This window comes from Polypterus senegalus, chromosome 6 (genome assembly GCF_016835505.1).
Source record: "Polypterus senegalus isolate Bchr_013 chromosome 6, ASM1683550v1, whole genome shotgun sequence".
Classification (NCBI taxonomy): domain Eukaryota; kingdom Metazoa; phylum Chordata; class Cladistia; order Polypteriformes; family Polypteridae; genus Polypterus; species Polypterus senegalus.
Genome location: NC_053159.1, coordinates 18,594,231 through 18,620,743, shown reverse-complemented (window position 1 = coordinate 18,620,743; position 26,513 = coordinate 18,594,231). Strand labels below are relative to the sequence as shown.

The following is a 26,513-nucleotide window of genomic DNA, read 5'->3' as shown; positions in this document are numbered from 1 at the left end:
GACAGCAGCCCTAACCAGCCTGTCATCATACCATCCATTACTGTAAATGTACATTTAAAATTAATAACCCATAGTGCTTTGCCACGTTCCATCTTTACGTTTGCAGATTACCATCTCCTCTTTCTTTGTTCTGTTTGTTCACACTGCATGCTGCTGCCACCCTCTGTCCCTGCTCTGTATTCCATGCCAATGCCAGATGACCAGTTATGCCTTCTTCTTTATAGGTTTCTTTTGAGTGTGATCACTCAAGTCACCTATGATGAATTCCCAAATTGAAACACCATACCTTGTAACACGGGTCACATATTGGCACGCCATCTTTATTGTAGAACAGCTGTCCTGCCAGGGGGTGGTTACACGTCCGACAGGTAAAGCACACAGCGTGGTAAACTTTCTTCATTGCCTCTATGGCTGGAGTCTTGAGGTCGACTTCCTTATGGCAGAATCCACAGATGTCTGAAAGGAAAACAAAAGCCTTTAGCAGGTATTTAGGCCAGCGTCCAGCTGTACAAAGCACTTCATGAAAATATTCTTTGCTGCAGAGTGACAAAGGTGCAAATGCTAAGAGATGTGACAGATGCCATCTCATAAAGTTGATTTTTGTAAGCGCCTGCCAGCCAGCAGTTGTTCTTATTCGGTTTCTACATTTCACCAAGGTAGCATAGAAGGCCTTTGACATTAATTAAAATCTGATTTGGGATAAGGGGCACAAGTACAGTGTTAGGGTGTGCCAACTTGACATGTCAACATACTGACTTTATACCTTTTGATTTCAGTTTAACACACACACACACACACACACACACACACACACGCACACAAATCTTTTCCTTGGGTCTCAGAAAGTCCATGTCAGTCAGACTGTAGTCAGGGCCATCTGTCTCCCTGTTGTGTGCCTTCTGAGGTTATCCTGGTCGGACCAGTGAGATGTCTTGTGTTACGTTTTGTGTCTGTGTGTTATAATTCTTAAAGTTTGATCCAATGTGAATGTGCTTCCTGTTCATGCACTGTTCTGATTTTCTGGAAATATTTTATTTAACTATATTTTGCAAAAAATGCCTGCTGGATAATTGACACGTGGATTATGCAACGCAAGTAACATGAGATTTTTTTTTTCATGGACATTTGGGCTGGCACCCTGCCCGGGGTGTTTTCCTGCCTTGCGCCCAGCAGACCCCTGTGACCCTGTGTTAGGATTCAGCGAGTTGGGAAAATGGTATGGTACGGTATGGACTGGACATTTTCATTTGTGTGCTGTTGTCTAGCGTTTGTCCACATAGATGCCTATTCTATGAGAACTCTTATTGTCTCCATTCTCTATGAAAACCTGAAGTTAAACTTTTTTCTCAGCCATCACTACAAACCACATCGGGGTAACCAATACAAAAATCATTTCTGGGTGAAGTATACATTTTCAGGTAATACCGCCATCATAGGCCTGGTTATCAACAATGACGAGACAGCTTACAGAGAAAAGGTTTTCCTTCTCATACAGCAGTGCCAAGGCAACAACGTTTTCGCTAAATAATCAAAGCCAAGGAGCTTGGCACAGAAGCAGGCCAAACTCCTATCTATATCAGAGTGTTTTAAATTTCTTGGAATTATCATCATTGGGGAACTGAAGAGGACACAATTTATCTTGGTTATCTTTCAAGGAGGTTCACCAATGCCCTGTTTGTCCTCAGATATCCAAGAACCTTGAGCCTCATTTATAAAACTTTGTGTGCACGCCAAAAAACAGGAAAAAAAATGTATACGAAAAAAGAAATAAATCAGATTTATAAAACCTTGTGTACGAACATTTCTATGCAGTTTACTCTTTATCAATCGCAATCACCTTGTAAATGTGTTGTCTCCCATGTGCACGTGCGTGACATCTAAAATGACCAAAAGAAGGTAATTCCACGCCAAGCCAGGGGGTGGTGAGGTGCAGTAAACCTCTTTCTCTTATTCCTGCAGACCAAACACGGGAAATTCTGCCTGACCTGATGACGTCACTTCCAGTTCTGGCCACGATGACGTCACTTCCAGTTTCGGCCACGATGACATCACTTCCTCTAACCAGCGTTAAATACCAGTCAGCTTCTGCTTGTGACTCAGTTCTGTTTTGGACTCCACCTATACACAACTGTACAATTCTTTGCAGCCTTATTCAAGTATATGAGTGGCTTCCCCAAACAATTTCCTGTGTCAAGGCATTTCCTTTCACAGTGTGTTCATGAGCGCACCTCAAACACCGTCCCGATATATCCACATATGCAGCATGCTTATCAACCTCATACATACGCAGTCACAATACTTCATTGGTTAATAGAGTAGCTGTCCACCTGACGCAGCAAAGCCTCTCTTCCTAAATTCACAAGTTTCTGACTGCGATCCCACAACTGAGAGCACAAAATCATGTGTGGCATTATAGCATTCTGGAGGTCAGGGAAAGGCATAAGGTGCCAGTATCTGAGTGGGTAGGTGTTATTACCTGGCACATGTGATGTTGTAATTGTCACTACGATGAACAGTACAGGCGATATGAAAGAATGAGGGTTCTGCCAGTTACCTTACCAACAAACCAGCCACCATATACAACACCATCACATCTGTCAAAACTGCTTTTTAAAATAAATGAATCACAGATTGTCACGGTCGACTGAGCCACAACATTTGTCATTGTCATTTCAGAATCACAGGTTATTTGTGTATTAATGGAGTGTCACTGCTTACAGTTAACAAAAGCAGATTTATTCTCACTAGGTATTCTTATTAGAATATGAGTGCAGTAAAGTGTTACTATTACAGTTGGAGAACTAGACACTGCCGCAAATTGCCTTTTTATGTTACAGTATATAACAACGTGTTATATTTACTTTCTTGTATACGAAGTATAGGGAAAGTATTGTAATCGGCCAAAAATTCAACCTCAAGATTTTGATGAATCTCAAAGTTTTAGACCTCCCTGTGTCGGATTTACTTTCTCGTATGGAAAGTATTGTAATCACCCAAAAATTAGATTGAGATTTTAATGAATCTTAACGTTTTAGAATTCCCTGAGTCCGATTTACATTCTTGTAGGGAAAGTATTGTAATCACCCAAAAATTAGATCGAGATTTTAATGAATCTTAACGTTTTAGAATTCCCTGAGTCCGATTTACATTCTTGTAGGGAAAGTATTGTAATCACCCAAAAATTCAATTTTGAGATTTTTGATGAATCTCGATGTTTTGGACCTCCCAGAGTCCGAAAATACCATTTTTGGAATTAGGTCTGTGTGTCTGTCTGTGTGTGTGCGTATGTAAACACAATAAATTTGAGTACGATTAGCTTTTGGGCTATTTCTGCTAACCGGAAGTGGTACTTTACCTTTTATTCATGCAGCTGCATTGTCCAATTTATTCAACTTTTCTTTTAAAATAAGTGTTCAATATATTATTAATTTGATCTGATTTGTTGTTTACTCCTCAAATATCCATCCCCATATCTGAGTATACGAGAAAGGCTAGGGGAGACCTCTCCCGATTTTTTATGTATGTGCACTTAAACCATACGAAAACAGGATGTAGCGCCTCGCCAGTCTGTTAATGGCTTCCAGCACAATGGACATGATGGGATGAAGTGTGTCTGAGATATTCCTGGCCTGTTGACCAGTTCACTGAGAAGTAACAGCAGGTAGCCGAGATAAAAAACGTTCTTCAGTGCAAATAGGCAGGAAAAGGGGCCTAAAATATGGTCTGCACATGACATCCATCTGTTCTGAGGTTTGTCAACAGACATTATAATTTATAATAACGGTTTGGTGCTGTGAATTATTATGCCTGCGAGTCGTCATTTAGCTGGATCCCTACTTATTGAAGCCGTCGTCATTTCTCGGTTTATCCAAAATGTTGCATACCCATGAATCAAAGTTGCTGGGAATATACACACGTTTCCCCAGTCAAGTTTTCTTTTATTGATCCCCGGCGTTGGTGTGGGAAGTTGCGTATTTATATTTTGAGCCTCTTTTTGTGCTTACCCAAGCGTTATAAATGAAACCCCTGTAGTCTCCAACTATGCTTGCCATGTTCTACAGTTGCGGAGTGGAGACCACCATGACAAACTGTTTAACAACTTGGTACAACACCTGCTTAGCTACGGACCCCAAAACACTACAGAGACGGTTAAAGTCTGTACAGAATACAGGGTGAGTCAAAACAATGTTAACATTTGAATGGCGGAAACAATTTATTCACAAAACATACTTCATATGTGCACGATGATTTACAGGAATGTCTCAACCTGTTTGCCATCATGTTCAACACACAAAAACCAACGAGCAACAGTACCATTTAAAGCCCGGACACACATTTTGTGGGGAATATTTGATACTGCAGTCTGTAGTCTGTCCTTCAGTCCTTCACAAACTTTCCTGCTATACACACGCTCCTTCACCATACCCCATAACCAGAAATCACAGGGTATCAAATCAGGGGAGTGTGGAGGCCATGGCAATGGTCAAGATCAAAATGATCCATTAGTGTTAACATCATTTTGACTCACTCTGTATTGGTGGCGCACAGTGCCCTTCTGACTAGGACGTTTATAGAAAGGCTAACAGCTTGAGACCTCAGCCATCCTGTACAGTCGCCTTCCTCCATCCTCAGTTCAGACGCAGTTTGCAATCACACTGTTAGGTTCACAAACTGTCACGTCATAAGCGTCTCAACAGTCACATGTACTGATGGCTGCATATGCAGCACCTATGAGAAGTACAGTGGAACCTCGGGTCACGACCATAATTCATTCCAAAACTCTGGTCGCAACCTTAATTTGGTCGTGACCTGAAGTAATTTCCCCCATAGGACTGTATGTAAATACAATTAATCCGTTCCGGATTTAAAGATTTTTAAGCACAAAAATAGTTAATTATACCATAGAATGCACAGTGTAATAGTAAACTAAATGTAAAAACATTGAATAACACTGAGAAAACCTTGAACGGAGAAAACTAACATTGCAAGAGTTCACCCTACAGCCATATGAACCGCTCTCTGTTAACACTTTTTTAATGAGTTTTAAGCACAGGAAAAAAAATGAATATTTGAAAAATCCGTAATTTATACAAAAACTAACTATAGACAACCAAGAAAACTAACCTTGCATGAGTCGAGTTCTGGCATGAAGGAAGTAAGGAGGAACTGGGTGGAGAGGAGATTACAGTTTTGAGGTAAAGTCTGGGCTGATGCGGGATCGCTGCATGCTCCCATCTCGCTTCTGGGAACCCTTAAACCCGTCACCGTCGGTAATGTTACCGATGAACATGACAGTGAGGCACTACAATGGAGCAATCGGATGGTGCAAAAAGTGCCAAGTACTTTTATTAAAATCAACAAAACAACAATCAACAGCAAAGTCCAAATTAAATAAAGTGCAGTGCTTTCAGAATCCTTCAATAAATAAATGATCCCGTAAAAACAGAAGTGAAGTGGAGGTTAAAATCCAATAGAAAAAAGTCTTCCTTAACTACGAGATTAAAACAATGCTCGAAGCAGTCTCTTTAAAAACAAGCCCGGTGCATTCTTTAACTGCCTTCTCGCGCTCTCTCTCCCTCTCGCTCGCTGCACAGGAAATGCACAGGGAGAGACTGAACACGTGCGGAAATCATCGGCACGTACGAACCGGAAGGGAAACTGGCTTGTTCGTCAATTGAGTGTGTGGTCGTGAACAGATGCAAAAGTTTGGCAAACGTTTTGGTCGTAACCCACTTTGTATGTGGTCCGAGACGTTCGTGACCCGAGGTTCCACTGTATTTACCCCCATGGAAGCTCTGACATTTTATTATTACACTAGCCACGCTACCTGGTAATGGAATCATTTACAAGTATTTGCTGTCTCTTGCCCTACGTGCACCTTCAGCGCCTATCCTCTGTATTTGTGTGTCTGAATGTCTCTTCACCGGTGCTCCCTTCTCTTGTAAAGCCTGCTTCTCAGACTCCGTCATTATTTTCCAGATGCCTTTCCCGCCTCTTGTCCGGTTTTATACTTTCCATCTCTGAAGGCGATTCTCTCAGCTTGTGCCTTTACTCCTCCTCGTGTATCTCACACTCCCACTTCCTCTTTTGTCGCATCACCAAAACCAAACTGACCAATCACTCCCAAGACAAACTGACCAATCAGATTACTCAAAAGGAACTCGAAACCCAGACCTTAGTGTTTTATTATGCAGGAGATAACAATGAATCCTGGTGAAGTTCATTTGGCTTTTTTTTTACACTGATCAACAGAAAAAGACAAGAAAACAAATCTTTGCAAAGTGGTCTACATTAATGACCAATATTAAACTCAAAATAACTGATGACTCTTAACAGACCCAGAATGAACAAAGGTGGGTGTGTCTGCTTTACCAGCCAGCACAGCCTTATCCCAGCCCTATCCCTAAACCCTGTATTGGAATAGGCAGGATCAGAAAACGGATTGACAAGAGAATGGATGAGTGGTCAAGTTTCAAAGGTTTCCTCCATTTCCTCATATTTACTTGCCATCATATGACAGGTCATAAAGTGGAATATGGGCTAAAGATCAGTCGCCTCGGTCGGAGTGGGTGCATCACTTCTGTTAAGCGCTTGTGTTCTTTCTGTTACATCTCCCTAACAAACGGAGTCCATTAAATAGCACGTTGGCTGAAGGCTTTCACAGCCACCAATCCTTTAATTCCCTGACTGCTGACATCTGAGCATTTTGACTTCACTGCTTTTTTGCCTGTGCACTCCATTTTGCTGTAATTTGGCTCTTATTTGACAACAGTAAAAGACTTGGCATCAGGCACCTGCCACCCAATTTCAAGAACCATTTATCAAGGCTGGCATCTCACAAGAGAATAGAATATGGAGATTCTGAAATATTCATATGCATGTAAGCGTTAGTTTAGTGCAGTGGTTCCCAAACTCGGTTCTAGGGACCCCCGTGGCTGCAGGGTTTTGTTCCAACCAGATTCACAATTGGTGATAACAACTGATCTCATTTAATTAGCTGGTCTTTTTTACTCTTCTCTCATTCTGCATTCAGAAAAACACGACAGTATGGTTTTTTTTTACATCTATAAGACATTTAGAAATATTTCTATTTTTTTCTAAAGCTATAAATGCTCAACTCTCTTTTGTTGTTTTTCTATTATTTTCCCCTTTTCCTGTGTAGTTTTCTCCCTTCATTTAACACTAATAGTGACAATTAACAACCAGCACAACAGACACCCGGGATGATGAAAGCAGCAACGACTTCAGTGTCAGACCCGCTAATTAGTAAGTAATAAATTAAATAACCTGGAAAAGCAGAATGAAAATGAGGTTAAAAATACGGTTAACGGCTTAAAAAAAAAACGACATATTATCCAAATAACTGCTTAGTACATTTTAATAAAAATCTACCAAATACAGTTTGTTATTTCTAGATTGACTCCAAAGCACAGAAACTGGGAAATAACGACTCACTTAATCAGGCTAAGAATCCAATGAAAAATAAAAGTTGGTTGGAAAAAAAACCTGCAGCCACAGTGGGTCCACTGGTTTAGTGGATGGTGTGTTTTCACACCAGCTTGTAACTTCATACCTGGACTTTTCTGCTTCTTCTCCTCTTGCTCCTCAAATTGGGGCACAGGAAGGGTTTGCCACAACTCATCCAGCGCGGCCTGTGTTCTCCCTGCAGGGGGCAGCACTTCATTTGCTCCTAGTGTGGTGGAATCGTTTGCTCTCTGGTGGGACTAGATCGATAGATTGATAGATAGATAGATAGATAGATACTTTATTAATCCCAAGGGGAAATTCACATAATCCAGCAGCAGCATACTGATACAAAAAACAATATTAAATTAAATAGTAATAAAAATGCATGTAAAAGCAGACAATAACTTTGTATAATGTTAACGCTTACTCCCCCGGGTGGAACTGAAGAGTCGCATAGTGTGGGGTCTCCTCAGTCTGTCAGTGGATTAGGATGGTGACAGCAGTCTGTCGCTGAAGCTGCTCCTCTCCCTGGAGATGACCCTGTTCAGTGGATGCAGTGGACTCTCCATGATTGACAGGAGTTTGCTTAATGCCCGTCGCTCTGCCACGGATGTTAAACTGTCCGGCTTTATTCCTACAATAGAGCCTGCCTTCTTAACAAGTTTGTCCAGGCGTGTGGCGTCTTTCATCTTTATGCTGCCTCCCCAGAACACCACTGCGTAGAAGAGGGCACTCGCCACAACCGTCTGGAAGAACATCTGCAGTATCTTATTGCAGATGTTGAAGGATGCCAACCTTCTAAGGAAGTATAGTCGGCTCTGACCTTTCTTACACAGAGCATCAGTATTGGCAGTCCAGTCCAATTTGTCATCCAGCTGCACTCAAGAGTCAGTGACTCTTGAGGAGACAAAGTGGTGTCTTGAGAAATGAAGTTTATGAATACAGCAGTTCATTTGATAATAAAGACACACTAGAACAATCTAGATGAGAGCAGGCCATTCAGCCCAACAAAGCTCGCCAGTCCTATCCACCTAATTCTTCTAAAAAAAACATCAAGTCGAGATTTGAAAGTCCCTAAAGTCCTCTTGTCTACCACACTACTTGGTCAATTATTCCAAGTGTCTGTGGCTCTCTGTGTAAAGAAAGACTTCCTAATGTTTGTGTGAAATGTACTCTTAACAAGTCTCCAGCTGTGTGCCCGTGTTCTTGATGAACTAATTTTAAAGTCTCAGTCTCAATCCATTGGACTAATTCCCTTCAGTCAGGTCTCCTCTTAATCTTCTTTTTTTTAAACTGTAAAGGCTCAGCTCTTTTAATCTTTCCTCATAACTCATCTCCTGTAGTCCTAAATCAGCCTCGTCCTTCATTGGACCTTCTCTAGTGCTGCTCTGTCCTTTTTGTAGCCTGGAGACCCAAACTACACCCAGTACTCCAGATGTGTCCTCACCAGTGTGTTATAAAGCCTGAGCAGAACCTCCTGTGACTTGTACGCCACACGTCAAGGCGCTATATAACCTGACATTCTGTTAGCCTTCTATATAACCTGACATTCTGTTAGCCTTCTTAATGGCTTCTAAACACCGTCTGGCAGTTGATAGTATTGAGTCCTCCATGACCCCTAAACCTTTTAATCTTTCCTCCTAACTCATCCCCTGTAGCTCTGTAATCAGCCTTGTTGCTCTTCTCTGGACCTTCTCTAGTGCTGTTATGTCCTTTTTGTAGCCTGGAGACCCAAACTGCACACCAGACTCCAGATGAGGCCTCACCAGTGTGTTATAAAGCCTGAGCAGAACCTCCTGTGACTTGTACTCCACACGTCAAGGCGCTATATAACCTGACATTCTGTTAGCCTTCTTAATGGCTTCTAAACACCGTCTGGCAGTTGATAGTGTTGAGCCCACCATGACTCCTAAATCCTTCTCCTAAGGTGTCAACTGTTAACTTGAAATATTCTTCAACAAGAACAGAGGCAAGCAGTGAACGGTTAATTTTGTACAAATGTTATAAAGTATTTCTGCACAATCAGAAAATAGTTATATGGCAAAAAAATCAAACTGCCAAGTAGTGTATCAGATAGTGTGAAGGACAAACAAACTCTAATGGCCTTTACTTCACTATTAGCACGTAGCCTTATCTTGCGTAAATGGAAGAATCCTAACTCTCCTCTTTTTAAGTCAGTGGGTAACTGATGTTATATGCTATTTGAAATTGGAAAAAAATCTAATTCTCTCTTTGAGGAAAACCTTTTTTAAAACCTGGCAGGATCCAATCAATAACATTTTAGAATAAGTATTTATATTGGGGAGAAAATAAAAGGACTACTCTCCAAAGTTTTACTCTGACTGTTGGCCTTCCTCTCTTTCTCATGGGTGGAGGTTAAATTGAATTCAGTTTTGTTAAGTTTGAATTGATTATATTGAAGGTTACATACTTTTAATAAATTCAGTAAAAAAAAAAAAAAAAAAAAAAGACACCACATGTGGGCTGGCAACCTGGCTATACTGAGAACCTTACCTGGCTGGGACGTCCATGGTGTGGAAGGACAGCGAGAGACAGTTTGCACATGGTATTGTCTCCCCCAGAACGCTAGATAGCAGCCCCTCTGGGCTGCCACATCAACACAGCATTCCCACAAGGCATCTTGGGAACTGGGAGTTTGTTTGCTCAGCCAAGCTGGGTTCCATGGGTGTCGCCAGAGGGTGCTGAGGCGAATGGTGAGTCCTGCTGTGTCGGGCTGTAGTTTCACCCAGAAGTGCTTCCGGGTGTTGCATAAAAGGAGCAGCCTTCTGGGAGCCAGAGTCGGGAGGAGGAGGAGGAGGAGGATGAAGCTTGAGAGAGGAGCAGCGGCGAAGGAAAAAGAGTGTGCGGTTTGTTACAGTGGTGACTATACTGTGGGACACACTTACTGGGTAAAGGTTTCACACAATAAAACCATTCATTGGAGACATTGTGTCTTAGTCTGTCGTGCTGGGAGTTTGGGGAACTGCAGTACCCCCTGGTGGCCACAATTGATAGTGGACATTTTGGGTCCTCTCTAAACTTACAAAACTTAAGTGAATAAGGCCTGATGGTCTATGCAGTGGACAATGGCCTGTTCTAATCAAACCTTTTCTTATACCCTGTCCTACCTGTACAACTGTGGATCATCCTCAGGGCTCCTGTGAAGTACGCAGTACCACTTTGGGGTGACAGGGGGCTGCGGTCGCTAACCACATCCTCACCTTTTCCTCCAGCAACACTGAGAAGACGTCCTCCCCTATGTGTTTTTTTTCCCATGATACGTTGAGAGCTCGGCAGAAGGAAGTGTCACGGTGCGAGCAGAGCATGATGGTGATCCTGTAACCTGACATGACCTGAACTTGAACTAAGCCCAACCGTGGATAACTAGCTGTTATTATTTTGCTGACTTTGCGTCTGTGAGCTCCTGCTTTACAGACCCTAAACCAAAGAAGATGCAATTTCATACTTTACCTGTAATCTGAAATCATTTTTATGCATTAAACGCAAAACCTCCGACAACTTCAGATACAATCAGTTAAGCTTTATACCTTGCTGGAGTTGGTTTGCTGTCCTGGTACAGTCTGGAGCCCCCGACTACTGCGGCTGGAGACCACATCTGCTGGAGGTGGTGGTGCAGGCAGCTCTTCCTCAGCTGGGGGTGGAGGTAAAGGAAGAGGAGGATCTAAAGATAAAATAATAATAATAATAATAATATTAATAATAATGGGTGCAGTTGTAGCGCTGCTGCTTTGCTTCCGGGGTCCTCACTGTGTGGAGGTTGCATGTTCTCCCCGTGTCTGCGTGGGTTTCCTCCCACAGTCCAAAGACATGCAGGTTAGGTGCATTGGTGATCCTAAATTGTGCTTGGTGTGTGAGGGTGTGTGTGTGTGTGCCCTGTGGTGGGCTGGCGCCCTGCCCAGGGTTTGTTTCCTGCCTTGCGCCCTGTGCTGGCTGGGATTGGCTCCAGCAGACCCCCGTGACCCAGTAGTTAGGATACAGTAATATATTATTATATAATAATAATCTGGTGTTACACAAGCACCTCACCACATGTGGCATGTTGAGTGGCGGCTCTGAGGCTAGGGATCTGCACTGGCAATCGGAAGGTTGCCGGTTTGAATCCTGTAAATGCCAAAAGGGAATCTGCTCTGTTGGGCCCTTGAGCAAGGCCCTTAACCTGCAATCGCTGAGCGCTTTGAGTAGTGAGAAACGCGCTATACAAATGCAAAGAATTATTATTATTATGCATCCCAGCACTCCAGAAAATCACCATGTAATGTTTTGGTTCATCACTGGTTAAAAAGAGCCTCATTTTGTCTTGTTCAAAAATACTAAAAGCAGTAAATTCTATTGGTTCAGAAAAAAATAACCCTTTGGATTAAAGCACAAATAATAATCATCATCCCACACACGATTATTCTGGCACATGTTAAAGACATTCAAGTAGCTTTCACTACAAAAAGGCACTAAAGGTAATGGGCCTTGGTGCGTTATGGATAACCAGGCACTCAACGCCACCATGACGGTGGACTCTCACAAACCCCCTATTACTATAAATGAATGGCTCTACAGTCAATATGGTGGATTCCTTCAAATTTGTGGGCACAACTATCACAAATTAAGTGGCACGCTTGGCACAGTCGTAGTGCTGCTGGTTCACAGTAAGGAGACGTGGGTTCACGTCCCAGGTCCCCCCTGTGTGGAGTTTGTGTGGGTTTCCTCCCACAGCCCAAAGACATGCAATACTACATTGGCCCTAGCGGGTGGGTGTGTATGTGTGTTTGTCCTCTGATCGATTGGCGCCCCCTTCAGGGTTTGTTCCTGCCTTGTGCTGCTCTATTCTAGCTGGGATAGGCTCCAGCACTCCCCACGACTCTGTTCAGGAAAAAGTGGGTAAGAAAATCCATCCAACCATTATCCAACCCTCTATATCCTAACTACAGGGTCACGGGGGTCTGCTGGAGCCAATCCCAGCCAACACAGGGCGCAAGGCAGGAAACAAACCCCAGACAGGGCGCCAGCCCACCGCAGGGGTAAGAAAATAATAATTGAAAGTGTATTCACATTCTCCATTGTTGTCTAGTTTAGTTCAGCATCGGCTCACTCCAAAAATAAATGACGCCGTGTTGTGAGGTCTGCTGGGAAAATAATTGGTCATGTTCTCCCATCTGTTGCACATCTGTATTTAGGGTCATAAACCATGTCAAAAGAATCGAGATGGGCCCAGCTGCAGACCCCCGCAGTTCCACGATTCAGTAGCTCCACTGGACAGCCAATTGGATTGCAGGTTTTTGTCACTTGGTTCACTTGACTCGAGTCACATAACCCTCTCTTAACCCTAATCTTAACCATAGTGTTGGTTGAGAGCCTGCACTGATACAGCGCGTTGCCACACCCACCACACGATGAACCACCTCAGGATCCCAAATTAGGACCCTGCAACGGGTGACACCTCAGCACCATCACTGACATTAGTGACATATAACAAAGTGACAACCTCCTCAATGGAGTAGAGCTCTGGAGGTCTGCAGCTGCAGTCTATTCCAAGAATCAACCTCAGCTCATCCTACTCGAGGTCGTCACTTGCACCAAAAAAAAATCCCCCTCTCGTAAACGCTTTAGGTCAATTAAAAGTAAAACTGACAGACGCCTAAACCGTTTCTTGTTTTTCCCAGAGCCATAGCCCTCACAAGCCAGTAGTTTATCCTGTCTTCCTCGCTTATGTTATGTATGAGTAGCAGTCCCAAAGCACACAAGTCCCAAAAAGCACTTCCAAAAATGTCCACTAGAGGGGGAGATACTGCCAAACCCCGGCTAGATAAAAGGACAAACACAAAATCTTTCTAAAAATGTAAAAAGTGAGGCACTGTATGAGCACAAAAGACATAACAGATTTGCCTGAAACACAAGACCGTCCTAAAACTTAAAATTGCTCCAGGGACACTGTATAATGGCTGAACCCTGCACTCTGACTTCCAAAGGTCATGCGAAAAGACAAGTTTCCCTTCAGGGATTTATAAAACATATAAAAAAAAGAAACAAAAAAAAAAAGAATAAGTGAAATGGAGAGTGAAAGTCAGTCAGTCGGTCATTTTCCAACCTGCTATATACTAACACAAGGTCATGAGGGTCTGCTTGAGCCATCCCCTGCCAACACAGGGCGCAAGGCAGGAACAAACCCCAGGCAGGGCGCCAGCCCACCGCAGGACACACACACACACACACACACCAAGAACACACGAGGGACAATTTTAGGATCACCAATGCACCTAACCTGCATGTCTTTGGACTGCAGGAGGAAACCCACAAAGAAATGGGGAGAACATGCAAATTCCACGCAGGGAGGACCCAGGAAGCAAACCCAGGTATCCTTACTGCAAGGCAGTAGTGCTACCCACTGCGCCACCATGGCGCCCTAGAGAGTGAAAGGTCAAGGAAAAAATCCAGTAGATCACGAAGAGCACAAGGTATGGAAACATCACTAAAATGCATTCAAAACGAACCTCCGGGAACTGTGGGAGACCCTCCGGATTTATAAGGCAGAAGGGCAGTTCCTGACAGAGATTGGACCCCTCCACAAAACACAGACAGCTTACATGCATTACCAAAATAACAAAAAAACAGGAATAATGCAAATAATCAACAAAAGCAACATAATTAGAAAATGAATAAAACAGACATAAAATATGAATCTGAACCCCAGCTGGGGAGAAGGCTGGCAGAAACACAACATCTTCATCATGTGTTCCATCATATACTGTATGAAGGCGTGAGTGTGTGCAGATATAGTATATGTACATGTATGTGTGTATGTGCATGTAAACTAATAATATAATAACAATTCTTCACATTTATATAGCGCATTTCTCACTACTCAAAGCGCTTCTCATAGTGAGTGGGCAGCCACTTCAACTACCACTAAGGTGTAGCATCCACCTGGATGATGCGATGGCAGCCATTTTTATGCACCATTCTGCTTTATATACTGTTGATAACGTATATTGTTTAACTTATTTGTGCTGTTTGTAGGCGATATTGTGTTATGTTATAAACTACTTCAAGGCTACCAAGTACTGGCAAATAAAAGCGATTCTAATTCTGAGAAAAATACACGTCCAAAAGACGTATTAGGGAGCCGCTAAACCCTTTACAAAGCAATCGTTGTTTTTTTTCTACCCTGTGAAAAACTTTTAAAACTCCAAAACACTCTTTTCTAGTTCATTTTTTTTTTGGTTGTAAAATCGCCCACTAAATAGAATTAATGTGACAACTTTCCAAAATTGTACGGGAAACGAAACTCGGCCGTGTTCCTCGGCACTATGTATTATTTTGTGATGTCATTATTTGCACAATCTAAAGCATGACATTTGTGCCGCTGGACAAGGACAGTGGTGGCCTGGCTTGTGTTGCTCAAGCATGCAAATAGGAATTTCATTGCACTGCATAATCGTGACAGTAACTCTGAAATGAGCTGATGAAACTACTTATCAAAGCAAAACCTTACATTGTTGACAAGAGGGTGTAGTAACACAGTCTGGTCCAAATCTGCTATAAGAGAGTCAGAGAGTTTTTAAGTAATCAACAGAAGTTGGGACACCTTTACAAATTGTTTGCTTTACCTTGAAAGGCTTCATTTACTTTAACGGCTGCAGAACTTCTGTAAGTTGTAACCTATTCGTGGTTCCCTGATGGCAGCCCATTTGTAATATTCTGATGTTCCCCTATTTATTTTCAGATTATGCCAACATACTTTTAAGTTTAAACCTCTGGCAGTTTACTACTTACATTTCACCACTTTAGGTTATTCAACTGATTAAATCTGAAGAAAAACTGGACCAGTAGTGTGGATACATATTTTTTTCCTTATTTTGTAGATAATCAGTACCTACCTGTGTTATAGTTAACAAAAGAATTCTGCCCAGCCTGTCCTGATATTTGGCTCGTGGCTCCACCTTGTAATGTCCGAGGATGGACTCCATTGGAGAGAGAATTTTGCCCGGCTCTAGTGGTGCCTGCTGGCTCTGCCTTGAGGGCTCCATTGGTGATGCCCTTTTGTGTGCCAGCTGGTGCCACAGACTGGTTTGGTAGAGACCCCGTCTGTGCGATCGTTGGCTGCGATTCAGCACCCTGAGGTGGTGTTTTCGGCGGTGCCCGTCGTGGGGGAGCCAAGGTGATGAACACCGACGACACCATGCGCTTTGGGGGGCTGGCCACAGACATTCCTGGCTCTCTGTGACACAACTCTTCAGTCTTGGAGGCTCTCTGAAAGATCTAGATGAAAACACAAACAAAATTTAGATAAAATCAAACTGTGCCAGGCTTCAGTTTCTAATCTACCTGATGCCAGTGCCCGATTTAGCCAGTGTTTCCTAGGGAAAATCACAAACAAAGACAAATGTAACTAGATGCTGTATTTTCGAGGGAGGGAGTGAAAAGGTGCAGCTTCCCTCCTGTTGCCATGCAATTTTCCAGAAAAGGGTGCAATAGACAGATCTTTGGCCATAATGGCATTCCATTTCCATTCATTAGCTCGCCGTCATTTAACTCACACACACACACACACACACCTCTATTTCCATTACACAGAAATGGATGGCTCATTTTCTGAGACTGGATGAAGATTACCGTCCTGCTGTCAATTACTGGATGGATTTGCATTCCTGCTTCTCAAACAAAGGATGCCAATATAATTCAGCCAAACAGAGTGGAGGCAGCCGCTTCTCCTTTTCCCAGGCTACCTGTGGGTACAGTGCCCTCCGTAATGTTTGGGACAAACAGACAATAGCCCTCAGCTCCACAAGTTTAAAATTACAAATCAAACAATTTAGAGATCGTGATTAAAGTGCACATTGCAGACTTTCATTTGAAGGGATTTGCATACATTTGAGTCACACAGCAAGTTTAGTCCAAGAGCTAAGAACAAGGTGGTGAAAGAAGTGTCTTAAGGAGCCCAAAACTTCATCATGGGACCTTACGTGTAGCACCGTTCATGTCAAACTGTGTGGGTCTACCGTTAGAAAGAGGCTGCACAAGCTGGATCTACAAGCGAGATGAGCGAGGAGGAAACCTTTGCTGTCCAGAAAGAACATCAGGGCAAAGACTGAAGTGGCTCTGAGGCAAAGAATCTGCACTGGTATCCAGAAGGTTGCCGGTTCAAATCCCCGTCACTGCCAAAAGTGATCCCACTCTGCTGGGCCCTTCAGCAAGGCCCTTAACCTACAATTGCTCCAAGGATGCTATACAATGGCTGACCCTGCGCTCTGATCCCAAGGGGTATGCGAAAACTAACAAATTCCTAATACAAGAAATTGTATAAGGCGAAATAAAGAACACACAAATAAAAAATAAAATTTGCCTATGAAACCGAACAGGACCAGGACTTCTAGAACAATGTGCTCTGAGCAGACAAGGCAAACACAGAAGAACCTCAACCTCACGCCAACTGTAAGGCATGATTAGGATGTGGAGTTGCTTTGCTGCATCACAGCCTGGGCAGCTCATCCTCACAGAATCAGCTAAGAATTCTTCAAAGTACCAGAGGGAGCTTGAGGATAATGCAAGGCCATCTGTCCGAAGACTGAAGCTCAACCAAAAATGGGCCTTGAAACATGACAATGAATCTAAGTACACCAGTAAATCCACCAGGAAATTGCTGTAAAGAAAGAAATAGAGAGTTTATGGAATAGCTAAGTCAAAGCTTAGATCTAAATCAAATCGAGATGCTGTGGTGGGCTGTGAACACAAGACACCCATCAAACATCACAGAGCTGAAGGAGTGGGAAGAGCGTCTTCTTAGCTGATGTCAGAGACTGCAAGATGGTTTGTTTATCAGAGCCAAGGGTGGCCTTACTTTATCTGTAGAGGTAAGTGGCATATCTGTGATCAGTTCATGGCACAGTGGCGTTTTTAAATAAGTCACTGCGTCCTGGGAAGTGCGGGTGTGCTTCGCTCCGGGGCAGATTGGGATGGTTGGCTGATCGCGCATACACGTGTAAATTCAAGTGGATCAGTCAGGTGCCTCATTTACACCTTAGAGGTAGTGGCCTATCACACCTGCACCACATTAGGCCAGATAAGAGGAGCCTGCATGGGATAAGGGGGGATCAGAACAGAGAAAGAGAAAAGGGACAAAATAGGAGAATGACGGAAGGGAATAGAAGTTAAAGAAAGGCACAGAGAGAGAAGGGCAGAAACTGATAGAGACCGCGGCTAGACAGAGAGGAAGAAGGTGGATGGGGGTCCGGGGGAAGGAGCGTGTGGGTCGTTCTGTTGAGCACCCTATAGAGCAGGTGCGACTGAGTGCTCAGTGAAGGCCCCCGTAGATGTCAAGGGTATGGCGGTGCCCCATGGAATGTCAAGGGACTGGCGGTGGGGACACGGACCAGGATTAAGGGTGGTGTCTGCACCTACTGGCTGCCCTCTCCTTGTGATGCGAAATCCAAAGACGGTAAGGCGGGGAGACGTCAGATTTTACAGAGGAAACATCCGTAGCTCGGATTGTGTTTTAAGAACAAGATTTTTAACCTCATTTTAAAAGACTATTTTTTGACTTGTTTTTGAGCTCCACGTACACTTGATGTATAGGATTATTTATTTATTTCATGAAGACTTTGTTGCCCTGCACTTTTTGAACGCTGTTTCTCGTTTGACACTTCTTGCCCCATCCCCTTGCTGAATGAATGTGTGCGTCCTCATTTGCCCGTCTCATCTCTGTTCGTGATTATCGGGTTGAAGAGGCGCCGGACATTTCAAGGGAAAGTGAAATTTGCATTGAATAAAGTTTCTTATTTTTACAATTTCATCACTTTAATCTAAAGATACTGTTTAAGTGAAGATAAAATATTGATATTTCCACATATGTTAAAAAAGATATAACAACATTTCATAGGGTGTGCAGACTTTTTTCACAACAGGTTTAACAAGATGAAGTCCATCCATCCATTATCCAACCCGCTGAATCTGAACACAGGGTCACGGGGGTCTGCTGGAGCCAATCCCAGTCAACACAGGGCACAAGGCAGGAACTAATCCTGGGTAGGGTGCCAACCCACTGCAGGGCACACACACACACACACCCACACACCAAGCACACCCACACTAGGGCCAATTTAGAGTCGCCAAACCACCTAACCTGCATGTCTTTGGACTGTGGGAGGAAACCGAAGTACCCGGAGGAAGCCCACGCAGACACGGGGAGAACATGCAAACTCCACGCAGGGAGGACCTGGGAAGCGAACCCGGGTCTCCTAACTGCGAGGCAGCAGCGCTACCACTGCGCCACCGTGCTGCCCAACAAGATGAAGTGTCTTAGCTTTTTCAAAGCTGATGCTTGCCTGATACGACATTATACATTGGCCTGCAGTGTTCTCTTGATGAACTCTGAAAAAACAAAGAGTACTCTTGCGGGGTCCTAAAGCTGCTCAAAAAAGGCAATCTGAATGGACCCTGACTGTTGTCAGCCTCTCGCAGGACTGTAACCGGACACTTTGGTATTTTAATGATTCTGATCTTCCATGCGACATCCATGTTAATACTGCAAATATTACAAAGCCTAGCGGGAGGCTATCCTTTCATGATTCTGAACAACAAGCCCAATGCTTTTATTATGTTTAGATTGTATTACTCCACCACTTTGCACTGTGACTGTCCTCAAATGCCCCTTAGCAGACCTCAGCTAGTTTAAAATGCAGCTGCTAGAGGGCCTAAAAGAACCAGAAAACATGTCTTTAATGGTCGTTTTTTGTCATGTTTGAGGCCGATGTCACACTATGCTACTTTTTGTCACGGGGTATCCTGATTGCAGCTGATCTTGTCGCTGCACCACACAACAGAAAATTGCAGCCCATGTCATGTTTACCAACCGAGCGCTCGCTGATCTCCCAGCTCAGTTGTGCCCACCCCTTTTTCTGACAGCCAATAGTGTGTCGCCTGATGGAGCGGTGACTTTACGAAGGGTTAACAGCTACAGCGAGTTCAGCAGCAATCTCTGCCCTTTAACTTGTTTTCTCATTCTGTTTTGATGTGTAAAATATGAAACATCAGATAGACGAGCTTCTCCTCTGTTCGTGAGGTGTAAGGCCAGGTTTATAGTTCACGCAACGCTCCTGCTACGCAAGCGTTTTACTGTTTATACTTGCGCACATACTTTACGTAATTCTGGAAGAATCCACCAGGTGGCAGTGTGAGATATCATCACGGTGGGAACAGGTTCAGCTACGCTGTGTTGTGAATTGCCTGGAACACCCATTAAATTTCCGATGACACCTTACCGCAATATCTTTGAAAAGGATGTTTAATGATTAGATCCATCAGTCCAGGGATGTGTCCATTGCAGCAAGCATTGGGCATCAGCACATCGCAAAGGTGAATACAAGCACACACACATACACTGGCGTCATTTTAGTGTCACCAAATCTGCACATCTTTGGAAGGAAACCGGAGCACACTGAGGAAACCCAGCAGGAAAACATGAAAACTCCAGGCAGGGAACACCAGCGACGTGACTCCCTGCGAGACAGCAGTGCTACCGCTCCGCCACCTTGACACCCCCATGTGTGTAATTATTAACAGTGTTCATTATTTTAATGAACTTAACGATTTATCTGTAAAATGTAACAGACATACTTTAATACATTTCATCATGAAAGTGATATCAAGTATAAATCTAAGGATTCTAAATGTGTAGAGAGCTGGAATGTCGTACATTTAATGTGTTCTGTGTGGCAATCTATTGCTGTTTGGCGCTGCTGTCAGGTCAGGAGGAAGCCCCAGAAAAAAAAGACGGCACAAAAAGTGGTATGTGAGACTTTTAAAATGTATCGTGTCATTATGATGGGGAATATGCAACGCTTGAATATAAAAGCACCACAAATGCATGTGTATGTCGGCATTTTGCTTCACCACATCGAACCATTCATCAAACATCAAAGCAGGCACATCAATCCCGTAGGATCCTCATAGTAGCTTTCTGTCACATGTAGATAGTAAACAGAGACTCTGATGTCAAATTCCAACTTTTATCACACTGCGCCCCCTGACTTTTTTTGCTGGCACTGCAACTCGCACACATGCTGTATTAATTTCCGAGGACCTGCTCATAGGACGCGTCAAATGAACGCTGGGAACGCGTGGTAGCCATGATGAGTTTGCGTACGTGTTCTGAGCGTAAAGTATAAACAACAACAACAACATTTCAAGCCCTAAAATGCGCATGTTCCCTATTTCTTGTTTCCACATTCAATGTATTGCATTTCCGAATGAGCATGCATTGGTTCTTTTGGTTGTCAGCTCTCCTGCGTACGCAACCTGCTGCTCTGACTAATGAGAAAGTCAAACCTGTCTGACTTTACCCTAGCCAGTCACTGAGATTAGTTGGTCTCAGTATGGGTTGGGTACGTCACATTAGACCAGTGTTTCCCAAACTCGGTCCTGGGGACCCCCTGTGGCTGCTGGTTTTTGTTCCAACCAGATTCCTAATCAGTGACAACACCTGATAGCACTGATCTCATTTAATTAGCTGGGAATTTTTTTTTCTTTTATTCGACATTCAGAAAAGCATAGCAGCATGATTTTTACATTTATAAGACATTTAGAAATACCGTATTCCTGCTTTTGCTATAGATTTAAATACTTAGCTCTCTTTTGTTAATTTCATTATATTTTGGCCTCTGTGCAGTTTTTCCCCCTTCGTTGTATCTTAATAATGACAATTAAAAACGGGCAGATCAGACACCCAGTCAAACAATACTGAATAATCAAAGGTTGCAACTACTTTAGAGTCAGACCCACTAATTAGTAAATAATAGATTAATTAAACAATTAGAACACCTTGAAAAGTAGAATGAAAATCAAGATGAAAATACTGTTAAAAAGAAAAAAAAATACATTATTCCTATATAACTGCTTAGTACATTTTAATATATTTTTTTATCAAACTTAGTTTTCTAACTTCTATATTGTTCCCTAAACAAAAAACTTGGGAAAAATCAGTTCACTTAATTAGCCCAGGAGTCCAATTAAAAACAGAAGCTGGTTGGAACAAAAACCTGCAGCCACAGGGGGTCCCCAGGACCGAGTTTGGGAAACACTGCATTAGACCAATGTTTTTCAACCATGGTGCAACGGCAGAGTGGTGTGCCGTGAACATAATAGTGTAGCGCAACGTTTTTGGAAGGTCATAAACAGGTTTTCTATGCTCTGTGAAAATATTAGATTTATAAATAAAGAATCCTACTTTGTGGAAATTCATTTATCTGTCAGGAGCAGATTAACCGCTATAAACGAGGGTTTACTGTAGAACTGTGCGGAGAATATTTATAAACAGTGTGGGAGAGTTTCTAAGGGCTTAAAATATAGAAAAATAACCATACAAACATATGGTTTCTACTTCGCGGATTTTCACCTACTACCTAAAGTAGTAAATGACTTGCGGGTAAATGCAGAAAGAGGCCATTTATCTGTTCTCGTCCTCTTAGATCCGAGTGCTGCATTTGACACCATTGATCATAATATTCTTAGAAATCACCTTAGTCAATGGGTGGGCCTCTCTGGCAGTGTCTTAAATTGGTTTGAATCCTACCTGGCAGGGAGAAAATTCTTTGTGAGTTGTGGTAATCAAATCTCAAAGACACATGATATCCGATATGGTGTTCCACAAGGCTCTATCCTGGGTCCGCTGCTCTTCTCAATCTACATGCTTCCGTTAGGTCAGATTATCTCAGGGCACAACGTGAGCTACCACAGCTATGCTGATGACACACAGCTGTACTTATCAATAGCACCTGATGACCCTGATTCTCTTGATTCACTAACACAATGTCTTACTGGTATTTCTGAATGGATGAATAGTAACTTTCTCAAACTAAATAAAGAGAAAACTGAAATCTTAGTAATTGGCAATAATGGATACAATGAGGTTATCAGAAATAAACTTGATACATTAGGATTAAAAGTTAAGACGGAAGTAAAAAACTTAGAGGTAACCGTTGACTGTAATCTGAATTTTAAATCGCATATTCATCAGACCACTAGGACAGCATTTTTTCACTTAAGAAACACAGCAAAAGTTAGACCTCTTATATCACTGAAAGATGCTGAGAAATTAGTTCACGCTTTGTTTTAGTCGACTAGATTACTGTAACGCACTCCTCTCAGGACTACCCAAGAAAGACATAAATCACTTGCAACGAGTGCAGAATTCAGCTGCTAGAATCCTAACTAGGAAAAGAAAATCTGAACACATCACACCAGTTTTGATGTCACTACACTGGTCACCTGTGTCATTCAGGATTGACTTTAAAATACTGCTTATGGTTTATAAAGCCTTAAATAATCTCGCCCCATCTTATATATCGGAATGTCTGACACTTTATATTCCAAATCGTAACCTTAGATCCTCAAATGAGTGTCTCCTTAGAATTCCAAGAGCTAAACTTAAAAGAAGTGGTGAGGCGGCCTTCTGCTGTTATGCACCTAAAATCTGGAATAGCCTGCCAATAGGAATTCACCAGGCTGATACAGTAGAGCACTTTAAAACACTGCTGAAAACACATTACTTTAACATGGCCTTCTCATAACTTCACTTTAACTTAATCCTGATACTCTGTATGTTCAATTCATCACAATAACTATTCATGGTGGCTCTAAAATCCGTACTGACCCCTACTCTCTCTTCTGTTTCTTTTTCCAGTTTCTTTGTGGTGACGGCCTGCGCCACCACCACCTACTCAAAGCATCAGGATGCACCAACATTGATGGACTGAAAGCCAGAAGTCTACGTGACCATCATCATCAGGTCCTTCCATGAAAACCCTAAATACAAAGAGGACTGTTTCACTTATGTTAGGTAGATTGCCCAGAGGGGACTGGGCGGTCTCATGGTCTGGAACCCCTACAGATTTTATTTTTTTCTCCAGCCTTTGGAGTTTTTTTTGTTTTTTCTGTCCACCCTGGCCATCGGACCTTACTCTTATTCTATGTTAATTAATGTTGACTTATGTTTATTTTTTATTGTGTCTTCTATTTTTCTATTCATTTTGTAAAGCACTTTGAGCTACATTTTTTTGTATGAATATGTGCTATATAAATAAATGTTGATTGATTGATTGATTGATATTGCAGGGGGTTCTGGAACGCAACCCCCGCGATCGAGGAGGGATTACTGTAAACGAGTCCATTCTATTTATCTGGGTTCTCCGAAATAACATCAAGTCGAGACCTGCCGGTACGTAAAGTCCAGTTCCCTACCACACTACTTGTTCATTTATTCCATATGTCTGTGGTTCTTTATGTGAACTTTTGTGCAAAATCTGCCCTTAAGTTTCCAACCGTGTCACCGAGTTCTTGCTGAAGAATTTATTTCAAAGTAGCGGCGCTGCGACCCACTGTACTAATTCCCTTCATAATTTTTCCTTCCCTTGCCTTAACTGGGTGGATTTGCTGGGTCACTGGTGAGGACTCCAGTTGTCCCCGATTACAGCTTGGCAGTTATCCCCTTGCATCCCAGCATATGCTGTTTTTGCCGTCTCTTTGCCCAGCACCGTCTTCATTTGTATACGTGATGGAGGCTACGGTCTTTTTGCACACAAAGCTGTTTCCGAGAACTTCATGCAAGGGGATGCATACTGAAACAGCTTACAAGGCTGGTGTGATGTGAATATTGCGCAAGAAAGGACTTCTGAATGCATGCTTGGTTTGAAGGCTGGGTGGCTGCCTCCTAGTTCCTTCTGCACACAAAGTGGGCACTCCCTGATAAGTCAGAGAGAGAGTGAGAGCAATCGGTTCATCTTAGAGATAAGCGTGAAGCCCTTCTAGCCTACACCTACTGAGCTGTTTGCCTTTTTTGGGTGGGGGTGCGGCACCTTGTGTGACATGAGCTGTTGGAAAGGGAGCTGCTTTTTCACGTCTCGATAATTAGCAGAGCCAGTGTGTTCATTCCCGCTGGGCCTCAATTACAAGCTTTATATTTACAGCCAATTTAGCAGGATAACAGGCTTGCATCACGCTTCTGGCACAAGAAACGTTAGCCTGAAACGAGTCATCTGCGAAAGGCGTACAATTAAAAAAAATAAATAAATAAAATAAAAGTCTTTGGAGATGTCATCATTTCCTGCAAGTCAGCTCCTGAATCACACAAACCAGACCTGCTTTCTATGTGATGCTTTCTTCCATGAGATCCAATTTCTAAATCGGTGACTAAGCCTGGCCATTTTCAAGCACAACAAGAAAGCTCCGTTTAAGGAAGTAACTTTATTTTAACTTTGTCTTTTTCGGAACTGAAATGTTAGGAAGTTGGGTGTGAAAAAATATGCTGTCAAATCTGCAGAGGAACCTGAGCTTTTTGAGAACAACCACCAATCTGCCCCACAACTTCAGTGGACATGTAGGAGGCCTGGCAATTGGCATCAGAGCAGGTAGACCTGCATCGTGTACCCGCTTGCTATGTACTGCACCACATCAGTTGCTCTCCCATCCAAATGACAGAGCTGGCCATGGCACACTAACATGGGGATTAAATTGAAATTACAGTGAGAAATGAAGGATTTGAATCTGGTCCTGTGGTTGACACTTTTTTCGTTGGACATTAGGTTTCATATCACTACTTTCTGACTGCAAAGCCTTTCTGTGTGAGAGGCTGTGAAATTCAGAGGGGTGAGCTCCTTAGAGATTTCTCCACCGTGATACCATTCAATATTTAAAAATGAAAACAACAGCCCTCCATAACCTAAACCAACTTAGTCAAGTATACAGTTGCATGGGCCCAGAGACAAAAACATTAATGCAGTGCATGAGATTGGAACCAGCTTAGCACACACATTCAGGATCAATTAAGATCTGCCCATCTGTCTAAAATGTCATCTTTGAAATAGGAGAAGGAACTGGAGTCACCTGAGAAAGTCAGTCAGACACAGGGGGAACATGAAAAAAATCTTCTCAGAGCCCAAATCCACAACACAATGGAAATGCTTTGTGGTGACAACGTGACATCACAGAGCTGTAACAGTCCACATTTGATGGGGATGTCACTACCCAATCTGTGCTACCTACTAGATGTGCAGAACTTACTCTTCCTCACACTTTATGGTGCTGCCTGATCTGTTTCGCTCATGCATGAATAATTTAAGGTGTATATACATACACTAGCTGTGTAAGCCCGTGTTGTAAAAACCTTGGGGTCTTAGAAACTACTGAAATCGTCAGAAGAAAAAGTGAAATGTAAAGATGTCAGGTAATTGAAAGGAACTACTCTTTGCATCTCTCTCCTAGGTGGTTTCATTTTGCTCACCTCCGTTGTCTATCAGCGGCTAAGCGACATTGTCTTTCTTCTGAGGTTTCGTTTTGCCAATGTGATCACCTCCCTTGTGTATTAGCGGTGGGAGGAAAGGTAAAATGGATACCGTTTTGCCGATGTGCTTGCCTCAGTCCTTTATTGGCTGCTGAGCGAGGGACTCTTTCTTCAGAGGTTTCGTTTTGCCGACATGGTTGCATTGGTTGTGTACTAGCAGCTAAGTGACATTGTCTTTCTTCGGAGGTTTCATTTTGCCGATGTGCTCACATCACTTGTGTACTGGCAACAGGAGGAAGCAAAATGGATACCGTTTTGCCGATGTTAGCCGCTAAGCGACTTTGTCTTTCTTCTGAGGTTTCGTTTTGCTGACGCGCTCACCTCCCTTGTGTATCAGCGGCAGGAGGAAAGGTAAAAGGGATACCGTTTTGCCGATGTGCTTGCCTCGCTCCTGTATTGGCTGCTGAGCGAGTGACTCTTTCTTCAGAGGTTTCGTTTTGCCGACATGCTGGCCTCACTTGCGTATCCTTGGAGGTGGAGCCCTTACCCCGACTCACTTCCGGGCCGGACAGACACACACACACACACTTCCACATGCAGATGTTTATATAAAAGATACGTGATGCCATTACTCAATCGGTACTCTAGCCGGATCTGCCTCCCTAAGAATATTCTGAAAATATTTGTCCTGCACAGATTCATTGTATGTTGTGTCTTCACTTCTGGTTTAAGCATGGTATGCGCCTCTCTATGACAGCAGATT

General features: G+C 42.9%; 1 protein-coding gene across 1 annotated transcript in view; it reads right to left on the bottom strand.

Moving 5' to 3' along the window:
* fblim1 (filamin binding LIM protein 1) overlaps positions 1–26,513 on the bottom strand; it is a 47,678-nt gene that overhangs the window by 6,150 nt on the left and 15,015 nt on the right. The window contains exons 2-5 of the mRNA XM_039755462.1: positions 15,357–15,738; positions 11,016–11,149; positions 7,574–7,724; positions 287–456 (exon numbers count right to left, since the gene is read on the bottom strand). Of these exons, the coding sequence (XP_039611396.1) occupies positions 287–456; positions 7,574–7,724; positions 11,016–11,149; positions 15,357–15,687 (786 nt within the window). The 5' untranslated portion in view covers positions 15,688–15,738. The remainder of the gene's footprint in view (positions 1–286; positions 457–7,573; positions 7,725–11,015; positions 11,150–15,356; positions 15,739–26,513) is intronic.